The following is a 22,503-nucleotide window of genomic DNA, read 5'->3' on the forward strand; positions in this document are numbered from 1 at the left end:
CGCTATACAAATAAAATTGAATTGAATTGAAAATTGAATTGAATAGGTTATTCTGTGTTGTAGAAGACTATGGTATCTCATTTCCTTACTATGCTATTGTTGTGTATTGTATTTTGTCTAGGTCCAACACCATTTTGCATAACAGGTCAGAATGAAACATTAAGTGAATTGTCTGATGCCTTTAATGCTGTTATACTTTTGAGAGGTTGTTTTATTCATGAAACTAAGACTGATTATCACATGAACAATCACTGAAGGCATGCGGGCAAAATGGCATTCGGTTATTAAAAACACTTTATATCCCCAAACAATGTGGTGAGTCATGTGTGATTTAAAATTTAAAGATAATTTGTGGTATGAAATCAAATAGATTTGCAATTTTGCCCAACTATGCCACTCAGACCATATCACTAATTAGAGAACTGCTAATCTGCATCACATGATACGGTCACTGATTCCACTGGTGAGTCATTTCCTCAGCCTATAGCCTAGCCTGAAATCAAGTTCCATATAAAGCAGTTTCTTATATTGCTTCTTGAAAATCCCATTATGTAATTCATGCATTTACTTTTGCTTGAATTCGTGTGGTTGTACATTTATTACCCAGTGTTCGAGGAGTGAAAGATAAAGAATGCCCCGTATTTACTTAATACTTACGTCAGTATTATGTCCTGCATTTATGCATAAAGTGTACTTGGAACTTAGTAATTGCCGGGAATAAATATAGCTAATATAGCTAAATCACTGGTGCACTAAGCCTACTTCTAATTCACAAATCAGATTGGTTTTGAATATCTACATTTTTGAAATGTTATTGTAGTGTCATAATGATTTATGATCCAGTCAAATCACAATTTAAATATCGCACACAATGAGCTGTGAATGTGAAGCACCAATCAATTTTCAATATCTTCCAGTTTCTTCTGAAAGTATCTATAAGATGCTTTTTAATTATTGCAAACATTTAAATGTACATTTTTAATTGTAAATGTGGCCAGTTTGTAAGTAGTCTTCCCACTTCCTGACTCCCTCATTTATACTTAAACATTTTTTATGCATGATTGTCTGTGCACCCATTCGTGACGAATGCTTGAGATATGTTCTTTTTATTTATATGGTAAGAAAATCTTAACACAGTATACTGCTCAGTTTTAGTTTGTTTTTCTTAAAGAGCTCTGTAACCTTCCAGGTCCACCACTGCCTCCCCACGATGTTCAGGTGCACTGTGGACAGGGTCAAGGGGTCCTACAGGTTCGCTGGAAGCCTCCCATCCTTTCTCCCACAGGCACTTCTAATGGGGCAAATGTCATTGGCTACGCAGTCTGCACTAAAGGACAGAGGGTGAGTAGGCATGTCTTAGAAATACAAACAAATCTCTTGGGATGTTAAACTATAGTATTATATTGTAATATATAATGGTATGGTGATATAATTTGGTTATATGTTATAATATTTTATACAAATTACGTTATATTAGGATATTACTATATTTATTATGCTATATTTATATGATATCATGCTACACCACTCTATATGATAATTATTTATTTGTTCACTCTCAAATCAATATTCTCAATTTATGTACCTATTTTCATCACCTTATTTACACTCAAACACGGCACGCACACACACACACATACTGATGCTGTCTTTTGTCATCGTTTGCACTGTATGTTAATAAATAAAATAAAAAAAATAAAATAAAAAAGAAATACAAACAAAGACTTCAATTTTTCATCTTGCTTATTCTGTGTTGTCAAAAAGCTCATCTAGTATCTAAATATCATTTTTTGAAAAAGTATGCTTAGTTTAGATATATCATTAAACACTGTAAAAACATTGTATGGAATGTTTACTCTAACTGAATTACAGAAATATGTACCACAAACATGACCCAAAGTAAAACATTTGCTTGACTGTAGCTTTATGTCATAGGCGCTTTAGTGACACATCCATATGCGTGTTTAATGTTCAGTACATGACATTCTTTCTTAGACCGGTAAATGCTCCAGAAAGTTAATCAGCACTACATTTGAAAGGTTAAATAAATATAAATTTGCTTTAAAGGGTTCTCACTCTTAAGTAGAAACCACTCCCAGATTGAAATCTAAACAGGAATATGGAAATTGTGACCTGCAATTATCCACCGTACAGCAGTGGTTGGAGTGTAGCTCTATATTAGAACATTATTCAATGTTTTAATCCAAGCAAAGCAGTAAATCCTGACATGTGAAATGAAAAATGTTAGCAAGAGTTTTTCTGTTTTTTTTCCCGCAGGGCAACAAGATTATTCTATTATTCATTTTCCTGCAATCTTGCTGAGCCTTGACATTAGTGGGGCTTAAACAATTTTAGCATTTGTGTTAGTGTTTATATGAGGCTGTATTTACTGTATTTATAAAGCCTTACAAGTAGTATATGATGCCTTAATATGTCTTGATGTTCAAAGCCTTATTTTTCACCTACATGACTGTGATTAACAGTTTATTTTGCAAGCAAGGCATTTGGATAATTCAGGAGTAATGTTTTCTATGGGGAACTATGTGCATTTATTAAAAAAAATAACTATTTATTTCTTTTTTTTTTGTTTAATACAGATAGCTGAGGTGTTATTCCCAATGGCAGACTATGTTTCTATTGAACTGACAAGGATTCAATGCCTGGAGGCCAGGGAAGTCATCGTTAAGACTCTGTCATTACAGGGAGAATCCCAGGACTCACACGTCGCTGTCATTCCAAACAACCTGCTTGTGCCTCTACTCCCAATTCCCCTGCCCCCACCAATGCACCCTCATGGAGGCCCCCCTCCACATCCCCATGCTCAACCCCACCTCCAATCCCCTCACCTTCCTCATCCTACACCCCAACTTCCCGCTCCACCCCATGGGCAACCGATACCTACCAATCCTCCACATCCACAAACCCTTCCCAGACTGCCTCATCCGAGCGGGCCCCCCCAACTTCAGCTTCGACCCCCACATCCCCAACCTCCGCCCCTACATCTGCAGCCTCGGCCCCCCAACCAGGGTCCCAGACCCCAGCACCAACTGCCTCTGCTGCCCCACCCCCAAACCCACCTTATACCTCAGAGACCAGTAAGTGCCAGAGACATAGATGCCAAAGAGCACACAATCCACCACGGAGGAGCTATTCTACCCGGCCAGCCTGGTTGGGACCCAACACGATCTCCTTCACAACCTCCTGTGCCCATGCAAGGCCACACTCTTGAGGCTCCTCCCCCTCCCAATCTTCGCTCACCTTCCCCGCAAAGGATCCTTCCTCAACCCCGAGGAACTCTCATTCCGGACACCATGGCTAAAGCCATCGCTCGAGAAGCAGCACAGAGAGTGGCAGCAGAGAGTGGCAAGGTCTGATGAGAATGGTTACAAAATGTTGTGATGCCCATTGTTTAATGAAAATAATGTCAATGAAAATTAAACATTGTTATTTTTATTTAGCTTAAAGGTATTGTGACATCATTTTTAACATGCTTTTAACACTATTAAAAGTCTTGGCCAACATCTCTCAAATGTGTCTAAAAGAGTGTAACAAGAAAAACTTCACTCCAGTACTCCATTCCTGGCTTTTTATGACGGTGTTTTTTTGCGCCGTGAAAAACGCTTCCTTTTCCCCCTTTCCTGTCAATCATTCCCCCGCTCCTCCTCCAAACCTCCTCCAACGCTCACAGCGGCGTCGGAGAGTTAAGCCGGGAGCGACAGGCGAAGCATGCACGGAAAAGCAGCAGGGCGAACCACAGCAAACAATCATAAAAATAAAGGCATGCAAGCAGCAGTGTCCCCTTGTCTTAAGTCCAGTCAGTGGCCGCAGGTCTTCTTAGCAGTTTTCCTCCGGTGATTAGAACAAAAGAGGCTCTAAACAGCTCGGTGTTAAGCCTCATTTATGGTTCCGCGTTAAATCGACGCAGAGCCTACGCCGTAGGGTTCAGCGTACGGTGCGCCTCACCGCGTAACCCTACGCCGTGGGCTCTGCGTCGGTGTAACGCGGAACCATAAATCAGCCTTTATGGTGCGCTGGAGAGGAGAGGAGACAGGAGCTGGGTGGAGGGGGCGGTGATTTAGCGGGCCGTGACGTCACGGCCCGCCACCAAACCACATGCGCCGTTTTTGCATAGTTATGCGGAAAATCCCAGAAAGCACACAATACACTGAATGTTAAAAGTTAGTTGTTTTTTGGGTGTAATTGATGTCAAGACACCCAACAAAACACAAAAAATCAAGAAAAATTTGTTTTTCATGTCACAATACCTTTAAAAAAAGGCTTAAGAATAAGAAGATTTTTCAGCCACTAGGCTGTTAAAAATAAACTGCTTTTCAGTTATCACAATTCTAGTCTCGATCAACACCACTGCTACTATTTTCCAAATTCTTCTTTTGTGTTATCAGGGAGACAGGAGACAAGAAAGGTATGGAGAACAGGGTCATTCCTTTCACCAGCATCACTCTGACGAGGAAGAGGAAGATGAGGAAGGATTTGCGCGTAGCCGTCGGAGAGGACCCTCAGTTGATGAGTTTCTCAGAGGCTCTGAGCTGGGAAGGCCGGTAAGAACAGCGTGATAAGTGAAAGATCTTCTTCCTCTAAGGCCAATCTGCTTTTTAGTAGAACAAACGTCTTACCTGGGTTATGACGTGTGTGGGGGTGTGTGTGTGTGTGTGCATGTATGTTTGGGTGGTTGCATGCACACACTTTTGTGCCCATATCTCTGTGTGTTTTCATGTGTGTGTTTGCTCATTAATGTTCGCTTTGGTATGTTTGTTTGTTTGTGGACTTAAACAACTACGTCTGTGTGTTTGTGTTTGTATCTTTGTAACTACCAAAAGCCTCACTATAGTCACAATGAAGATTATCACAGCGAAAGCAGCCGGGGCTCTGACCTGTCTGACATCATGGAAGAGGATGAGGAGGAACTGTACTCTGAGATGCAGCTGGAAGAGGGACGGCGACGCAACTCACACAACACACCCAAGGTGCAGTTCCTTGCACTTATTCTAAAGCCCAAGGGTCAACCACTCATGCTAGTAATTACTTAGTCAATTGAAAAGGCACAGATACATCAAATGAGACTGCTGCCTTGACTAGCATTTAATATGTGTTGTTGATGTGTGTGCTGAGTTGAGTTCAAATTTATTATAAAAAAACAAAAAAAAAAAGTCAGTCCACTGGATTTAACTAACCTGATGCATCTCAAAGGTTTGTTTCAAAGCCCTCTGTGAGGTCCTCTATAGAAAACCTTTTGGAAAAGAGTAGGCACTATCAAAGAATGTTTAGCAGATGACTGCCCAACCAATCATATGAAAACGTATTACAATAAGAACTGGTAAGTAAAAAGACACTGTCAGTTTACCTGATTGCCCTTGTTGCTTGATGTCACACCCAAAACCTACCGTAGATAACAGTATATAATGCTGATTGGTTTGACTTTTTGTGTTGCGGCCACATTTGGATAGTTTCAAGAACTATCCAAATGTGAATGATTACTTCGGAATGATTGCTTCTAATGTTTGTGATCTTGCAAATTTCACAAGAAACCATCTGCTTTGTAAGGTCAGCATAGAAAAGAAGAGGAGGTGGAGTTTATCATTTCAGAACCATGGATAGTAACAAAAAAGACCCTGAGTTTGAATGTTTCAATACCATAGAGAGGGACAGAAAACGGGATATATTGGGTTTTATGGTGCCTCCATAAAGTGAGCGCTGACCCTCTACACATTTATGTCTATGTGTATCCGCCACTGCAGTTGCCAATAATTCAGTTGTTTCAACTAGCCATTGCAGGCTTTTGTTTGTTGATTTCAACCATAGATATTACACAGAGATACAGAAACTTACATCACCGTAAATTATGTTCTATAAATGCAGCTGCCCAGCCGGACTTTCAATATTTCAGTAAAAGACAAAGAAACAAACAGACTTGATTTATCTATGTAACAGTGCAAAGTAAAACTTTGAGAACCACAAAGAAAGCCATATTTTATCAATATTTACAAATGTTAATTGAGTACTATGAATCTAGTAATAGCTTAATTTTAGAGTTGGCACTTTTCCCATTGGCTTGTTTGTGTTTGAATGTGAGTCTTTCCGTCTTTGTTTCAGTGCCTGTCTGTGAGTTCTGCATGATTTGTTGATATGCAATTTGTCCAAGTACAGTATATGTATTTTTTTCACATGCTGTTTATGAAAATGTTAATTTTTAGTGTGCAACTCATGAATGCTCAATATTTGTGACCGCCCTCCCCCCGCTTTTTTTTTTTTTCTTTTTGTTTATTTCAGACAAACAGTCCTGCTGGGGGCCACCGTGACCGGGACAGTGGGAGACGAGTTCATCATGGTGGTTCTCACCCTCAAAGGCGACCTCTAATGGTCCCATCTATTGGTCAGTATTGCCAGGTGGTTTAAAATAAATTGTTTGTTAATGTGTATTTTAGGGCTGGGCAATATATATTGAGATTTTAATATATATCGATATATTTTCAAACACGATATGGTACCAGACCATATCGTTTATATCGATTTAAAAAATAAAAAATAAATAAAAAATAAATTTCTTTTTTTACATTTTTTTTTTTTTATGATTTTGATATAGCTTATTTTGTGACACATTGACTTGAATGTTTTATTTGAGATTTGCACAAATGTTTTGTTATTTGCACAACTGTCAACCTCAGTGGAAAAGTCTGCCTGTTACTGTCTACATTGTATTAATTGCTCAGTGTATTTTAATTTAATTGTTATGCAGGAAAGGGATATTTGTTTTATTTTATTCAAGAAGCATTTTTATTCTATATATGCAGGCAGTTTATTTTTATTTCATTTGTTTTATACATTTTGATATTGTGCAGACCTCTGTTAATAAAGGAACCTGTGTGACATTTGGCACGTGGCTTTGTATTAAAACTGACTGTTTTTTTAAGGGTTTGCCTCAGAAAAAATGAAGCTAACAGAGATGCTATGCTATAATGCTTTGGGGGAAACCCCAATTAAGGCACAGAAAAAATATCGAGATATATATCGAGTATCGCCATTCAGCTAGAAAATATCGAGATATGACTTTTGGTCCATATCGCCCAGCCCTAGTGTATTTGCTATATTACATTTGTGTTTGACACTCTATTAAAACGCTCTTGAGCTTCTTTGTGTTTTCAGATCACCTCAGTGTCGACTAACCATGCTCATTTGTTTGAATAAGCAGACTTTGATCTTACAGAGCTTATTATGATGCAGCTATATTAAAATGCTGTGTGCTGTTGCACAGCACAGTGATGCATTAATGTACCCTGATAAAAGAAAATAGACTTGTTAATTCATATTTATTATACGTTTTGGGCCTACAGAAATTGTCAGGCTGCTTTTTGGGTAGGAAAGTTGAGTTTTGCTTTGTAACTCCACCTTTTAACTGGTGTTTCCCATAGAAGTGACCTCTGAGAATAATAGTGAGGGAAACCACTCCCCGTTCATCGAGGATGTTAACTATGGCAGAGTAGCTCGGCACAGGAAGTGGTCATCCCGCAGGCACATGGGCGGCACCAGGTCTCCCCGTGGTATGTGCCTGCAGTGCTGTTTTTAATCACCACAGCATGGCAGTAAAAGGCCACAAGCACCTGGCAACAAGTAGCTGTCCACACTTGCAACTGCCTGTTTGTTTGTCTTAAAGAATAATAGTTACTATTATGCTTACAGTTGATCAGCATGACTGCACTGCACTGGAATGGTGGCAAAACCTGGGGGTCCATGGAAGTTTCCACACTTGGAAATGATTAATTGAATGATCCAGGAATGCCATGCACACACTGCACTGAACTTCAAAAGCCTGCTAAAACCCTTCCCTTTGTAATACAACAGCATCCATTAAACCTTTATCAGACCAGTCATGCATGACATTTTGAAAGGAAAGACATTGAGAAAAAAAGAAACCCACTTATGGGGGTATTATTGTTCCAATATTATTTGTGTGTGCGTAAAAAAGATGTGTCCATGTTATAACGATTCGTATTCGTAATGATAAACATTTGTATGTAAATAAAAAAGTTGTACCCAAAATTCTGCTGTCACACACATGAGTGATAAATTATTAGGGTTAGGATTGTTTTTATGTGAGTATGAATCTAAAAGCTGTGAGTGCAAAGTCTTGTGAATACAACTCTAATTTCTACGACTACGAGTCTTCACTGTGAACACGAATTCAAGTTTATGGGTACGAGTCGAAAAACTGTTGTAATGACGTCACAGACAGGTCAAAGCATAGACATAAGAAAATAGAGAAACATATTTTCTCATCAACAAAACATGTTATTTTCTTTCTAAAAAATGGCAAAAATAAGAACTTTATTGATCCCACATAGAAGTAATTAATGTTATATCTGCTATAGAGAACAAGGTAGTTCCGAAAAACAATATATATCCCCCCTCACAAAAATAAGAAAAATATAGAAAAATAGATCAACAAAACAAATTTAAAATGTTTCAAATAACAAAATAACATAATTGAACCATTTTTCAGACAATAAAATAATTTAAAAAAAAATCAGAAAAAGAGTTAAAATATGTTATTTTGTTACTTGAAAATTTAAAAATATGTTTTGTTGATGAGAAAATATGTATCTCTATTTTTCTTATTTTTGTGAAGAGGGATATATATTGTTTTTCGGCACTACCTTGTTCTCTATAGCTGATACAACATGAATTACTCCTATGTGGGATCAATAAATTTCTTATTTTTGCCATCTGAGAAAATTAAATATATTATATTTGGTGCCTAACTGTTTCCCAAGTACATTAGTGCGTGTTTGAATGAATAAATGAGACGTAAAACGTAAATGTCTTTGTAGAAAGGCGCTTTATTAAAATAAGTCCATTTACTTGTATTAGTTTACAGCGCAGTCTTGAACATCCAATATGGCGGCGACTTTGACGCCATATTGGATGTGGCAGTTGGCTCAGCACTCGATGGGGCGTCTATGTATATATGTCTATGCTGTGACCTGCCTGTGACGTCATTACAACAGTTTTTCGACTCGTACCCATAAACTTGAATTCGTGTTGACAGTGAAAACTCGTAGTCGTAGAAATTAGAGTTGTATTCACAAGACTTTGCACTCACAGCTTTTAGATTCATACTCACATAAAAACAATCCTAACCCTAATAATTTATCACTCATGTGTGTGACAGCAGAATTTTGGGTACAACTTTTTTATTTACATACAAATATTTATCATTATGAATACGAATCGTTATAACATGGACACATCTTTTTTACGCGCACACAAATAATATTGGAACAATAATACCCCCATACCCACTATTGCTTTTTCTTGTTCTTTGAATATTTGAGATATCTGTTTGAAATATAAGCTGTTTAGAAATGCAATCTTCCCTCACATTTCTCTCCATGAAAATACACTTATCAAACTTTTTGTTGACTGGTACCTCAGAACAATGCATTTAGATAATCAAGTAAAACTTTAAAGAAATAACAATGAACGATATACAGTAGTACCACATTTAACAGGCTTTCAAAGCACTCTGCTTGAGAATTTAGAGTTGGACAACAAGCAGTACGTTTTAGATTGTTGTATCACTTTCCTTAGGGGGATTTTTTAAATCCTTTTCTAGCATGCACATGAGAGTAGTTTTGTCGAGTCATATCCATAAATCACGTCTGTTTATTGTGCCATGTATTGCTCCACATTTGTTTTTCAGTACAAGTAAACCCGGAAAGAAAAGAGAAAAACAACCAAAAATACATGCACTGTGTTTGTGCGTGTGTATTTGTAAATGCATGTGTGTGTGCCAAAGGAAATATATTAAATAGTTCACTGGTCAGAGATTTCTTCCCGCATGCTGACAGGCACAAATATGTCTAGAAAATAGAATTATATTAGTCATGCAATGCATGAACAAATCAAAAATCAAAAATCCCAAGTCTTGTTGGTTATTGCTAATAAATCTGTTTCATACATCTGTTCCAATGAATACTGCAAACACAGGCTTTGACACCATAACAATGACACCAAATGTCCAACAATGTGCCTGTTTTGTGTGTTTTGAACACCTATTGCCATTGTGGCAGTAATGCAGCATGATGGGAGTTTATGAGTGGACTTTTTGTCTTTTCTGTGTTTAAGATGGCTACAGGGATCGGGATCGGGATCGCCGCTCCCCCACATACTATGATGAGTCTGAACCCGAGGAGCCATTTCGGATTTTTGTGGCCCTTTTTGACTACGATCCTCTGTCCATGTCCCCCAACCCCGACGCAGCTGACGAGGAGCTTCCATTCAAAGAGGGGCAGATTATTAGGGTGGGAGGTTTAAATTACCCTCCACTATATTTGTATTAGATAAACCCACATTATGGAAATCAAAATGATTAGTGTTCAAATAGAATATAACAATATAGCACTATAAATCAATTGTATGACACAATATGCAAATAAAAAAAAATAAGGAAAACAAATCAAACAACACAAGAGTTAAAGACAGGTGGCTCAAGCCACTGTATGTAGTTTTACCACATCTGCCAACATCATATTGAAAATGCTGTGGTGATAAAAGAGCCACTGACAATACTGTGCTAATGAGTGTAATGCCACTTTTTTCCCAGAAGAGGTGCACTTCATCGTTTCTTATGTCTTGGGCTGTCACCATGTGGTATGAACTGCTATAACTACAGAGAGTAGGTTTAGAATAGGAAAAAGACAAGCAGAAAATTGTTGTACTGATAAAAGGTGAAATGGCAACAAAGATGAAAATATCAGAAAATAAATACTAGTTTTAATTGACAAAGCCCTTTTTTTTATTATATGGCCATTAGTAGCGTTAAAGGAGCTTGAGGCCGGATTGTGGCAGGATTTATGAAAAAAATCTGTATACATTTTAAGTTTTCTAGTAATAATGTCAGATGAAGCGTTCCAAACCCAAAAGAATGAGCCCTCTAGTGTATCTCTCCTTTGCCTTGAACAGGCTGTGTGCTGCAAAATGTGCTGCAATTCGGCCCCGAATTTCCCACACTGGGCTGTGGGTGCATGCACGTTCTCCCCGTTCTCCCGTGCCGGCTTCACTGTTGGCTGCAGTACCCCCGACGGCCGTCGTGGTGAATGGTGGCGCTAGAGAGTCTCATTTCTTAAAAGGAGCCTCAAGCTCCTTTAAGTAAAAATATAATCAAATGTATTAAGAATGATAAAAAGAGGTTAAAGTATCTCAGACACCACACAAAAGCCACACTGAAAAAAAACAAACATTGATCTTAGATGACAGTGTGATTATCATCCGACCTGAATGCAGGAATAAATGCTTGAAATGTCCAGAGATCAATAACTCATCATATCCGGTGAACTAGTAGAAGGAGGTCTAAACAGTGATTTCACTATGGTGACTGTTTCATACTTGTATCTGCCAGGTATATGGTGATAAAGACACAGACGGGTTTTACAGAGGAGAGGTGAGAGGCAGGAAGGGGCTCATCCCCTGTAACATGGTTTCAGAGATACGAGCAGACGACGAGGAGACCATGGATGAGCTCATCAAACAGGGCTTTCTGCCACTCAGCACACCCGTGGACAGAATAGGTATCACACAAGCATGCTCAGTCTCAAACTTAAGCTGTGTTTGTACAAGTGGAAAGAACTATATTTCATAAGGCTGGATCTCGGGCCTGTGGGGTGCAAAAGACAACAACTAAAACCACATTTTATTTTATTTTATTTTAGAGTAATACACATGATCCACAATATCTCATTATGCATGTTGCTGATTATGATTAGTTTGTTTGTTTTGGTGGTTTTTTTTAGATACATTATCATTTTTTTGCACCCATGTGTTACCTTGGTTAAGGGTCAAACATAACTTTTATGTAAAAAAAAAAAAAGAAAAAAAAAGTACATCAAGCAATACACACAATGAAGCCGGAGATAAAAGAGAAATAGGCATGCTTTCAATATAAATTGAATGCAAATTGATAAGCTACTGTAAGTATCAACACCACTTCATCAACGCATGTGCAGATCTTCTAGTTCTGTATTTTGTTGAATAAAGGCGTTCCAGCTGTACTCTCTAAATAAAGCAAGAGAAAATCCTGTGCTAACAGGCAACACTGACAGTTTTAAAGAACACACACAAAAAACATTCAGAGCAGTTCTTTGATGTTATTTGGGGAAATACAGTGCATGATATTGTGCTGTATGAGAAGGCAACAACCCAATCTCATTAGGCCTTTTTAAATGATTTTAACTTAAAAGAAATATTAGTGCCTTTACTAGGTTTTCAGAAAAAAATTAACCATGACAAGCTTAAGAGTTTTTGCCTGCACAATTTTGCTGAGATATCTCATGATAATGCTTTTCAGTTAAAGTTACACAGATTATTTTAATCCTGGTTGAGGTGGAACAGCAAAGAGACTTACTGTCTTTTTTATTTCATTCATTTGGACGTGGTGCTTTTACATGAGCTCCAAATTATTTTAAGTTTCCAGCAAGTTGCCATGGCAATGCACCTGGGTGAAAAGTGAATAAGCTGACACTGAAAACCAAGAATTAAACTTGAGATCTCTCACTAAGCTACAAATAATGCTTTGTAGTACTGATCTGGAGCAGAATTGAAAGTGGATGTATTTTTCTTTTTCACATGACTGTATGATTTAAAACCCATGAAGTCCTGTTAAAAGTTAAAAGTTAAAACGTTCCATATTTGGCCCTCCAGAGCAGAACAGAAGAGGCCAACGTCGAGATCAGGCCTCAACGAGGATGGTGGCTCTGTACGACTATGACCCCAGAGAGAGCTCGCCCAATGTTGATGTTGAGGTATTGCTGACTATGAACACCACAAGATGACTCGCCCTCAGCTGTTGCAAACTATCTCACACTTTAGTCTTTTTGGGATGCCTTTATGATGTTTCTTTGTTTTTTTTGTTGTAATTTCTCTGAAATGAGAATTAGGGCTGTTCAATTTTGCCCAAAAATAAAATCTCGATTTTTTTCTCTCAAAATCCGATTTTCGATTACGATTACGATTATTTTGTGAATTGACAAAAGGCAAAGAAATGATTTCAATTATGCTGTTTTTTATTGAACATTTGCCCCATTGGGCTTTAAGTGCAAACTTTGCTCTTATTAAACCAAAAATGAATGAATAAAGTGCAAAACTCTGTAAAATAAGTTGAAAAAAAGTTTAAAAAAATATAATCAAATATAAAGTTTTATCTCTGAAAAAAAAATCTGCAAATCAGCACTTGCAAACATACAGTAAGTTATATTTCCAATTAAATAAAACAAGACATTTTCTAATTAAACTAAACTGGGTCTTTGCATACTAAATAATAATGCAACCCATGAAGGAGGTAGAGGTGTGTAATGTCAGTCATTACATTTGCTGTTCATATTTGCAAGTTTTTTGCAAGGAACACGAGCCGGTCTACCGCATCTGGCTTGAGGGATGCCCGGTGGCATGTTAGTATATCACCATGGTTACAACGCCCCCTCCTACACTAAAGAGCCTCTCCCATGGGGCACTTGTCGCAGGTATTGAGAGGTATTTCCATCAATCATTAATATGGTATCAATCATTAATATGTGTGCAGACAAGGTAAAAAAAAAAGTGAAAAATCGATTTTACGAGTTTCACGTTTTAACATCGTTCTAATTACATAATCGCGATTACGATTTAAAATCGATTAATCGAACAGCCCTAATGAGAATACACTAAATTCATTCTGGTGGTGATTTATTATCAAGAAAATACAACAAACTTCTGTAACTACAATAACTCAGTAGCTAAATTATTACGATTATTTTTTTGTGCCTAGAGGGTTTAGAGCACTTTATCGTCTTGACTACATTAAGTTATTAGAAAAGTGCTATAATAAATGTAGTGATGTTCTTTCTGACTCCTAATAGGCTGAGTTGACGTTTTGTGCCGGTGACATCATCGCTGTGTTTGGAGACATTGATGAAGATGGCTTTTATTATGTGAGTGCTGCTCCTTCTTCTTTGTTGTTGTCTTCTCAGGTCTGTTTTGGAAAGGTTTAGAGTCCCCATCAAACACTAAATCAGGGTTTCCGCGGGGTTTTAAAAAGTATTAAAAAGTGATAAATGAAAATTGCCAAATTTAAGGCCATTAAATGTGTTAAATTAACTGTCAGAGGTATTATTTTTTTTTTAAATTGGTATTATTTTTTACCTTTTACATTTTAAGCAGTCTATTTTATTGTCATTCACAAAGTGAAATAAATGTGAAACATCTGGTCAACATCAATGAGTCTATAAATCTGTTCTGTATAGTGTTCTATAGTTCAAAATCTGTATTAATGTTAAAAGGTCCGTGATTAACACTTAATGTTGTGACAGTTTTTAAAAAAAATCTGAAGGTAGTGAAAAAGGTATTAAATTGGTATTAAATTTAACATAAGGATTGCTGTATAAACCCTGTAAATGATTTCAATTTTAGCTTTAGGACAAACTACAGGCCAAACATCATTGTACTTGAGAATTTGTGAGATTTTTATTTTTATGAAAACCGTTGTATTTGGAGGACGAAACAAAACATGGCAGCAGTAGTATGATGTTTTGGGTCTATGATGTCTGCTCCCGTCCATCTTCCTCCCTTCCTTTTTCCTGTCCACAGGGTGAGATGAACGGTCATCGTGGTCTAGTTCCATCTAACTTTCTGGAAGAAGTGCCTGATGACGTGGAGGTGTATCTGACCGATACACCGTCCCATTACCCCCAGGAAGGGACTCCCAGCCGCCCCCCTGCCAACTCTGCCACTGTATCAGAGGGAAAACGGGTACATCATCATCGCCGCTCTCAGCGCTAGGCCCTGTGTTCATCCATCCTCCGTCCTCTTTCTTGATTTCCGTCTCTTGCTTCCTCCACTTGCAGTCTGTGTGCTGTTCATTGTGTGTGTTTGTCCATGTGGTGACAGTGGTGACTCTATACAGACTAACAACCCCTCCCTCACCCTTTGGAAAAGGGAAAAAGTCCAGTGTTAACACCTTTCTTAGTCTCAGAGAAAGGAAGAAGCAAAGCCTGACACGGACAAAGAGAGGATAGACTGTGGGAGGCCTGCAGGTGGTTCATGCATGTAGCACAGTAAAGGAGGACTTGTAAAAAGGCAACTTAATTCCTTACACAAAATAATTTGGTATCTCTTTGCACTGAGACACAAAATCAAAATGTGGTTATTGTGTATAAATCAAATAAGTGCTTTATTAACACATGACAATTGCTACCCAGTGATACTGAAATAAATTATTTAAGATGATGACTTTTAAGTGTAAAAAAAGAGCATGCCTTTTTCAAACTTGATAAAAAATTTTCTAACTTTCTTGGTTCGACATCTGTATTTCCTTGAAGAGGCTTTGTTTCTTTGTGTACATTACCCACACATCAGATCTATTTTCAGCCCTGTCGACAGTGGATGTGCCATGTTTGCTCTGAAACCCGAGAGACAGAACTAACCGCAGCAGTGAAACATCCTGTCTGTACTCTTGCAATGGAACAATAAAAGACAACAAATTGGATATTAAAAAAATTCTTGTTTGCACCCTGTGTTCATGTGTGCTGTTTTTGTTGTTGTTGTTGTTGTTTTCAGTTGTCATAGTGGTGTGGGTTTTTTCCAACTGTGATAATGCTGCCACATCTGATTTCTTTTTCATTTTTCCTCACCCGCTTGGCAAAACAAAAACAAACAAACAAACAGAAGAAGAGTGTTCATTTCACACCATAAATGGCTCTGTCTGCCTTTGTAAAGTAAGTTGCCAACTTGAGATACCAGACTCACAGGTCTAAAGCATGCAGCGTTTGGTAACAGGAACAGCTTTTCAAGTGCCCCTAGGCATCACAATTTCATTTAATTTCATTATGCAGAATAAATATATCCTCTATCTTGACCCGATTACTACTGGAAAGTTACATTATGATCATCGGCCTGTGAAATCTAAACTTAATATACTAAAGGAAGAAAAAAAATCAGTATGTGGATATGTCATTTGAAATACCGGATGCTGCGTTAGAAATGAAGCCTGGAATCTACAGTTGTGTCCCTGGGTGTTGTTTATTACCACACTGTATGCTCCCTCATGGCCTACTGATGGTGGACTTCTTTGCCTTTGTGGTGTGCAGATGTTGTCTTCAACATTTTGGTGGCTTCCTCCTGTTTCTTTTCTATGTGCAATGTGTTTATTTGTGTGTTAAAACATGACTTGTTCTGTCAATTTAATGCAAACTAATGAGACGTGCAGTGTAAACTTGCTTTCTTAGGAACAATAAGCAAAGAATATTAAAGTTGTAAATAGTCCTGATATGATCAGGTAGTAATTACATTTTTTTTTTCAAACCTTCCCAAAATGTAATTATTAAATAACTATTATAACTATTTGAAAAAAAAAAATCTGTTTCACAGAACATTAAGGATGTCCTTTCCTTTTAAACTGTCTGACAAAAATGATGTAGTTCACAGTTTGTTGTGTTGAAATATCAAACTATGAACCTGATCCTAAAATGTTATTTAATCTGAGTCCTCTAAAATAGATGGCTTCCCTTCACATGAGAGAGCTGAGGTTCAGTACGAACTGACTTCACCATAAGCTGGTTTGTCTTTTATATATTTTTTTTTTTTCAAATTTTTTTCAGGACTTAGGGGTCTTAAAGTTGCAGTTGGTAAGTTTATTTTTTTCCACATTTACTGAAATTATCACTTCTTTTCCTTTTAATATTACATAATCTTGGTAATTTGAGAAACAAATCCACTCCTTCTGATTCACCTGCAGCTTGCAATGTAGTTTCACAAGTTTCCGCCGCTCTCGTTGCACTTCTCCATTCACAAAATTGCAAGGAAGGTTAGAATTCTACTTTACATATCATTAGAAGACTTCTATTCTATTAAAAAGATTCTATTAAAAAAAATTCTGTACGCAAGGGAAAAAGCCAAAAATGACAATCAAATTGTCATAATCTTTGGGTTCTTGGGAGGCAGTTGATTGTAAAAGACACATTTCTTGTTTTGGAGATCAATGCATGGGCCACAATCTTGAATATTGTAAATAATTTGAATGCATCAGATATCATTTTCCAAACAAAAATTATCTTACAATCCCAAGGTGACTTTAGAAGCAGAAATGTTCTTCCTCTGATATTGGAAGAAGAGTGTTCACTTAGGAATACATGATCTGCTTTGTTATGAGCATACAGATCAAAAGCTAGCTTCGGTGATGTTGAGAAAGTGTTTTACCTTACGTGGGATGAGGAACTTTTGCACATTTGTAAAGACCCTACATACAGGGTTTTGGAGATGCCATGCAGCTTCTCTACATTTGCAAGTGAAGACTTTGCTTATTTCAACAAAACAATGCCAAACCACATTCTGCATGTATGTCAGCAGAATGGTTGCCACGTAAACATGTCTAGGTGATGAACGGCTTTGCCTAAATTCAAATCTATTCACCCACTGAAAACATTTATCAGGAAAGGAAAAAAGCTAGCAACTCAGGCCCCAAGCTGTAAAGCACCTAAAAGGTCATGTATCAAGCACTAAAGAAGAAATGTTTTACTTTTAAAAAAACATCACCTGTGTGGTTTTCACTAAAATATAAAAACTTTTGTTTCTGTTTTTATACTATTCCCGGATAGGTGCTTGGGTCAAAATATTTGTAAAAAGTGTTTTTCATTTGAGAGACAGACAGAGCAGTGTAGCACTGAAGAATAAAAGTGTTGCTTTATTTGTAATACCCCCCCCAACCCCAACACATCCCCATCACTTATCTCCTCAGGTTACCTCAGAAACCACTGACACAGTCAACAACATCCCCACACCTGTCCGGGCACCATCCGCCATCGTTCGCCCCCTCCTCCCAGGGACCATGAGACTCCTCAGCCCTACAAGGGTCCCCAACATCCCACTGGACCCCAGGGATCCCCAAGATTTGGCAAACAAGAAGAAGAAAGGACTACTATCAAAGGGAAAGAAACTGCTGAAGAGACTCTCCCCAGTGAAATGAAAACAAAGAGGCATAAATGTACAATATATACTTGGCTCTGTATATAGCATCCACACAGCCAGCTCTGATCTGATACACACATGACAGAGAGGAGATAAGATTTGTCTCCTGACTGGCTGAGCCTCAGTGGCGATACAAACATGTTCAGAGATGGATACAAATCACGTACATTTTGAGCAGTGCAGTGCCAAAATCATGAGCAAATATTACTGTGATGTATTTAAATCAAGTGAACATTTGAAGAAAAGAAAAAAAAAGAAAACTAGGATTTTCATGACATGTATTTTTCCTGTTTATTACAAGACAAAATAAACTTTACAGTTATTTAAAGCAGGGTAGCTGTGAAAACAAACCATCTGGTTATACAAGTTTCCAAAAGGCTTTTCTCAGCAAAAGAAAAAAAAAAAAAAGCTATGGTGGCTGCTAACTAAAATTTTATTCAGTGCAATATTATGGGGGAAGTGGTAGCTTTTTCTCTTATGAAAGGAATTTTGGCAAGAATATCAGATTGGCAAGAGGGCATTAAACACCAGGCGAGCTTTGCTGACTCAGTGGCCTTTAAAACAATATGGGGATGACATTCCTGGTTTGATTAGAAACCACACTTATACCTGGTGTCTGTTTTATAACAGGTCTCCAGTGCTTTGTCATCATTAAGGACTGAATTAGAACAGTAATATCTGTTGTCTTGCTGTCAAACTGTCATGAAACGCCTAGTTCAAGACACAATTATGCGTCTATCTTCCTATTGCACAAAGGTGTGTGTGTGTGTGTGTGTGTGTGTGTGTGTGTGTGTGCTGTCTGATGACTGGTTAATGACATACTGTGTGTGCCTGTGTGTATGTAAGGCAGGACGTGATGCATAAATTTATGTTTTGCACTTTCACATTTCTTGTTCACCTCTTTTTTAATTTCTGATGACCAAGTCATGTAGTTAAACGGTCTTGTGATCTATAGTGATGTGCTGCTACATTCATTGCCACTGCATTGTTTAGTTTGCTTGTGCCATGCAGATATTACAGTTAGTGGGACTCACTGAAGCCACATAAAAACTTAAAATCAAAATTTCAAAGGCTGCAGTGTTGTCTGGTTTTGTTATATGATGTTTGTAGAAGAATTATGAACTTGTATAACTTGAGTTTTGTATTGCTTACATTTATATTCTACTTGCACTTATAACATATGAAAGTACAATATAAAAAAAACTAAATGTGTGTTAAACAGCTTATACATGATTATTGCAGAGGAACGTGGCACATACCTGAATAATTTACAATAACAGCCCTGGAATTACAAATCAAAAGAAGAAAGAAGCAGAGAATATATGTGTATATATATATATATATATATATATATATATATATATATATATATATATATATATATATATATATATATATATATATATATATTTATGTATATTCGAGATTATAGATTATTCGTTCTGAAGATGAAGAAAAGTGCTACAGAAGTTAAAAGATACGTGGCGGTGTCCCATAGCTTTACTCCATTTGAATAATTCTGAACTTTCAGTAGTTTCAAAAGTTCGTTCTCTCCTCAATATCTTCAGCTGTTTCATCTGTAAAGTTTCACTTAAAAGAAGACTGAAAAATTATTGTTTAAAACAAGGTTCTCCTCCTAAGTCTTTATCAGCATTGTTGGTGACCCGAGTTGATAATTGAGGGTGGCAAAGACCAAATGTTGGAAAAGTTCAGGCAGCAGTTTTACATTTTACTACTTCTGTTGCATCACTGTTCATGTACAGATTCTTGTAAATTCGTCACTATCTTGTAACAATACAAACAACAAATTATTCTCCTGTGAATGGATATATTGTCTCCAAACACTGTAGCTCTTTTGTACTTTAATCCATTTGTAGATAGTTTCTAAATGTTTCTACTTGATTTTACAACAGCCTTTTCTTAGTGCACTGAGTTTTCCTCTCCTTATAAAAGATGGAGAGCATTCTCCATAGTGTGCTTTCAAATCAGATGTATCAGTCCACCATATGTGCTTGCTTTGTGAACCAAGGTTTAAAAGAGAAAAGAAAAAGATAAACCATTGGGTGGTATTCATGATGATTCATTATGTGTAGGTATGCATGTAAAAAAATACATAGAATTTTTATAATTAAATTAAATTTGATATTTTTTAGAAAACGTTTACGTGTTTATTTTACGGTATTTAAATATTTTGGTGGTGTCACTAGAAGGTTATAATTAGCCTTTTGGGACTCTCCCATGTCACATACATTTAAATCCAGGACAACAGTATCTGGACAACGTTTTTACCTTTATACACCACCATAATGGATTTGAAGTAAAACAATCACGATGTGACCAGCGTGTAGCCAGTTTAACCAAACCACCAGTTTCAGGAATTTAAAAACTATTGGGACAAAGTGACATAATTGTAAATTTAACCACACTTTTTGATACTTGGATGAAGCCGGGAGTCTGGACTCTTGATTGTGGGTCTGTCTCAGCTTTTTTAGTTTTAGTCTTTGGTAATTAATAAAGTCATGTCTGTTGGGTTGAGATCAGGGGACTGACTTGGCTATTGAAAAATATTCCTGTTCTTGACATTCAAATAGTCTCCTGTGTTGCTTTCACAGTATGTTTGGGGTTTCGGCAGTAGCTCAGGTGGTAGAGCGGGTCGTCCAATGATCGGAAGGTTGGCGGTTCGAATCCCGCCAACCTTCCGATCCCGCGGTTCGAATGACAGTTGCTGTCATAGTGTCCTTGGGCAAGACACCTTACCCACCTTGCCCCGTGTGAATGTGTATGAATGTTGGTGGTGGTCGGAGGGGCCGTTTGGCGCGATGTGGCTACAAACGTAGCTACCACCACCGGTGAGAATGTGTATGAATGAATAATGATTTTTGTAAAGCGCTCTGGGTGCCTTGAAGGGCGCTATATAAAACCAAGCCATTATTATCCATCTGCACCATCTTAACAGTTTTGTAGTATTTAGGTGAATTGGAGCATAGCTTTGTTGGAGTATAGCTCTGAACACCTTAAAATTAATATTTTTCTTCTGTCAAGAGTAATATCCTCAATACAGTTTTTCACAATTGTTTAAACACATTTCCTGATATACTACCTCACTTTCTCAAAACTCTAAACAAAAATTACAAAACTCACACACAAAATGCAAAATCCTACACTTCTCTTGCAAAAGCACACTCTACCTTCAAAACAGTGTTAACTCTTCACTAAATGGTATTTCCTTCTCAAATGGCAAACACATACATCATTTGAGTAGACATTTCTAAGCACCCACTGAACACTGATGTGCAGAATGGAAGACTATAGTATGAATGGAAAACACTATATGAATGAATGAATGAATGTCTCAGTAGAATCCTGCATTTGTATGTTCAGTGTTACACCTTCAGCTGTTGGATGTAATATATCACCATATAGTATTCTTATGTATAGGCAACTCAAATAGAAAACAACACACAATTCTTTACTGAAACAACAAATAATATTTTACAGTATTTGGACTCATTCATTCATGAAAAAAAAATGAATTAATGAATATTTGGACTCAAAATGTGCAGTCCACTGGACATCACAGCAAGCTGTGGATGAAAACATGACAGAATATAGAAACAGAACAAAAGTATTAGGCTGCATCCTGCCTTTCATCCCCGGCTGGCGACAGGACCTCATCCACGTCCACGTCGATGTTCTCCCTGGCCGAGCAGCGGGGGAAGAATCTCTACAATGCCACATGAAGCCTTGACAGGTCTCAGCAGTGACATCGCCACATGCGTCCTCCATGGCCTGCAGCAGTGGGATCCGTGGTTGAGGGTTTCTCTCGTATACCTTCCATCTCCAGGCAGAGAAAAACTCCTCAATTGGGTTGAGGAAGGGAGAGTATGGAGGGAGATGGAGAGGACATCAACTTCTGGATGGACCCTGAACCACTCATGGACCAGAGCAGCCCGATGGAAACTGACATTGTCCCAGATAACAACGACCCTGACCACCTCTGTGTCCTCCATCTGGTCTGGCTGGACAATGATATTGTAGAGCTGGTCCAGGAATGCTAGAAGAAGTGCAGGGTTGTAGGGGCCAAGGGTGGCATGGTGATGGAGGACGCCGTGGTGATTGATGGCAGCACACATTGTTATGTTCCCTCCACGTTGGCCAGGGACCTCTGTGATGGCACGCTGGCCGATGATATTCCTCCCTCTGCGCCTTCTTTTTACAAGGTTGAACCCCGCTTCATCAATGAATATGAATTCAATGGCAGATTGCATATTGCACAACAGCATTTGGAGTTTAGAAATGTGATTGACTGTGTGTTCTGTGTGAACAGCAAGAGAGGGAAATCAGGAAGAGTGTGCAGGATATTGGGAATTGTGTGTAGTGTTGTGAGAAATGTGTGGTATGGAATGGGAATTTGAGTCTAGAGCAGTAAATGTGCTTGGAGTTCAGCAGGATTGATTCAGCCACCTGAAACATGAGTTTCAGGTTGTGCACATTGTG

The 22,503-nt window shown here is 37.8% G+C and overlaps 1 protein-coding gene across 9 annotated transcripts in view; it reads left to right on the plus strand.

The window, feature by feature from the left end:
• The window catches only part of rimbp2a (RIMS binding protein 2a), an 84,848-nt gene extending 65,536 nt beyond the window's left edge, over window positions 1-19,312 (plus strand). For 5 of the 9 annotated variants that reach the window (XM_061734325.1, XM_061734322.1, XM_061734319.1 and 2 more), the window contains 13 exons: window positions 122-145; window positions 1,190-1,341; window positions 2,598-3,368; window positions 4,404-4,559; window positions 4,839-4,985; window positions 6,289-6,391; window positions 10,141-10,316; window positions 11,414-11,582; window positions 12,712-12,812; window positions 13,905-13,976; window positions 14,632-14,793; window positions 16,641-16,667; window positions 17,777-19,312. In XM_061734325.1, coding sequence (XP_061590309.1) covers window positions 122-145; window positions 1,190-1,341; window positions 2,598-3,368; window positions 4,404-4,559; window positions 4,839-4,985; window positions 6,289-6,391; window positions 10,141-10,316; window positions 11,414-11,582; window positions 12,712-12,812; window positions 13,905-13,976; window positions 14,632-14,793; window positions 16,641-16,667; window positions 17,777-18,004 — 2,288 coding nt within the window. In that variant the 3' untranslated portion in view covers window positions 18,005-19,312. Of the gene's footprint in view, window positions 1-121; window positions 146-1,189; window positions 1,342-2,597; window positions 3,369-4,403; window positions 4,560-4,838; window positions 4,986-6,288; window positions 6,392-7,427; window positions 7,594-10,140; window positions 10,317-11,413; window positions 11,583-12,711; window positions 12,813-13,904; window positions 13,977-14,631; window positions 14,794-16,640; window positions 16,668-17,776 lie in introns of those variants that run through there. The other 4 variants (XM_061734321.1, XM_061734320.1, XM_061734326.1 and 1 more) reach the window with 4 other exon arrangements.
• The last annotated feature ends 3,191 nt before the right edge of the window (window positions 19,313-22,503 follow it).

Source organism: Cololabis saira, chromosome 11 (assembly GCF_033807715.1).
Source record: "Cololabis saira isolate AMF1-May2022 chromosome 11, fColSai1.1, whole genome shotgun sequence".
In the NCBI taxonomy this organism is placed as follows: domain Eukaryota; kingdom Metazoa; phylum Chordata; class Actinopteri; order Beloniformes; family Belonidae; genus Cololabis; species Cololabis saira.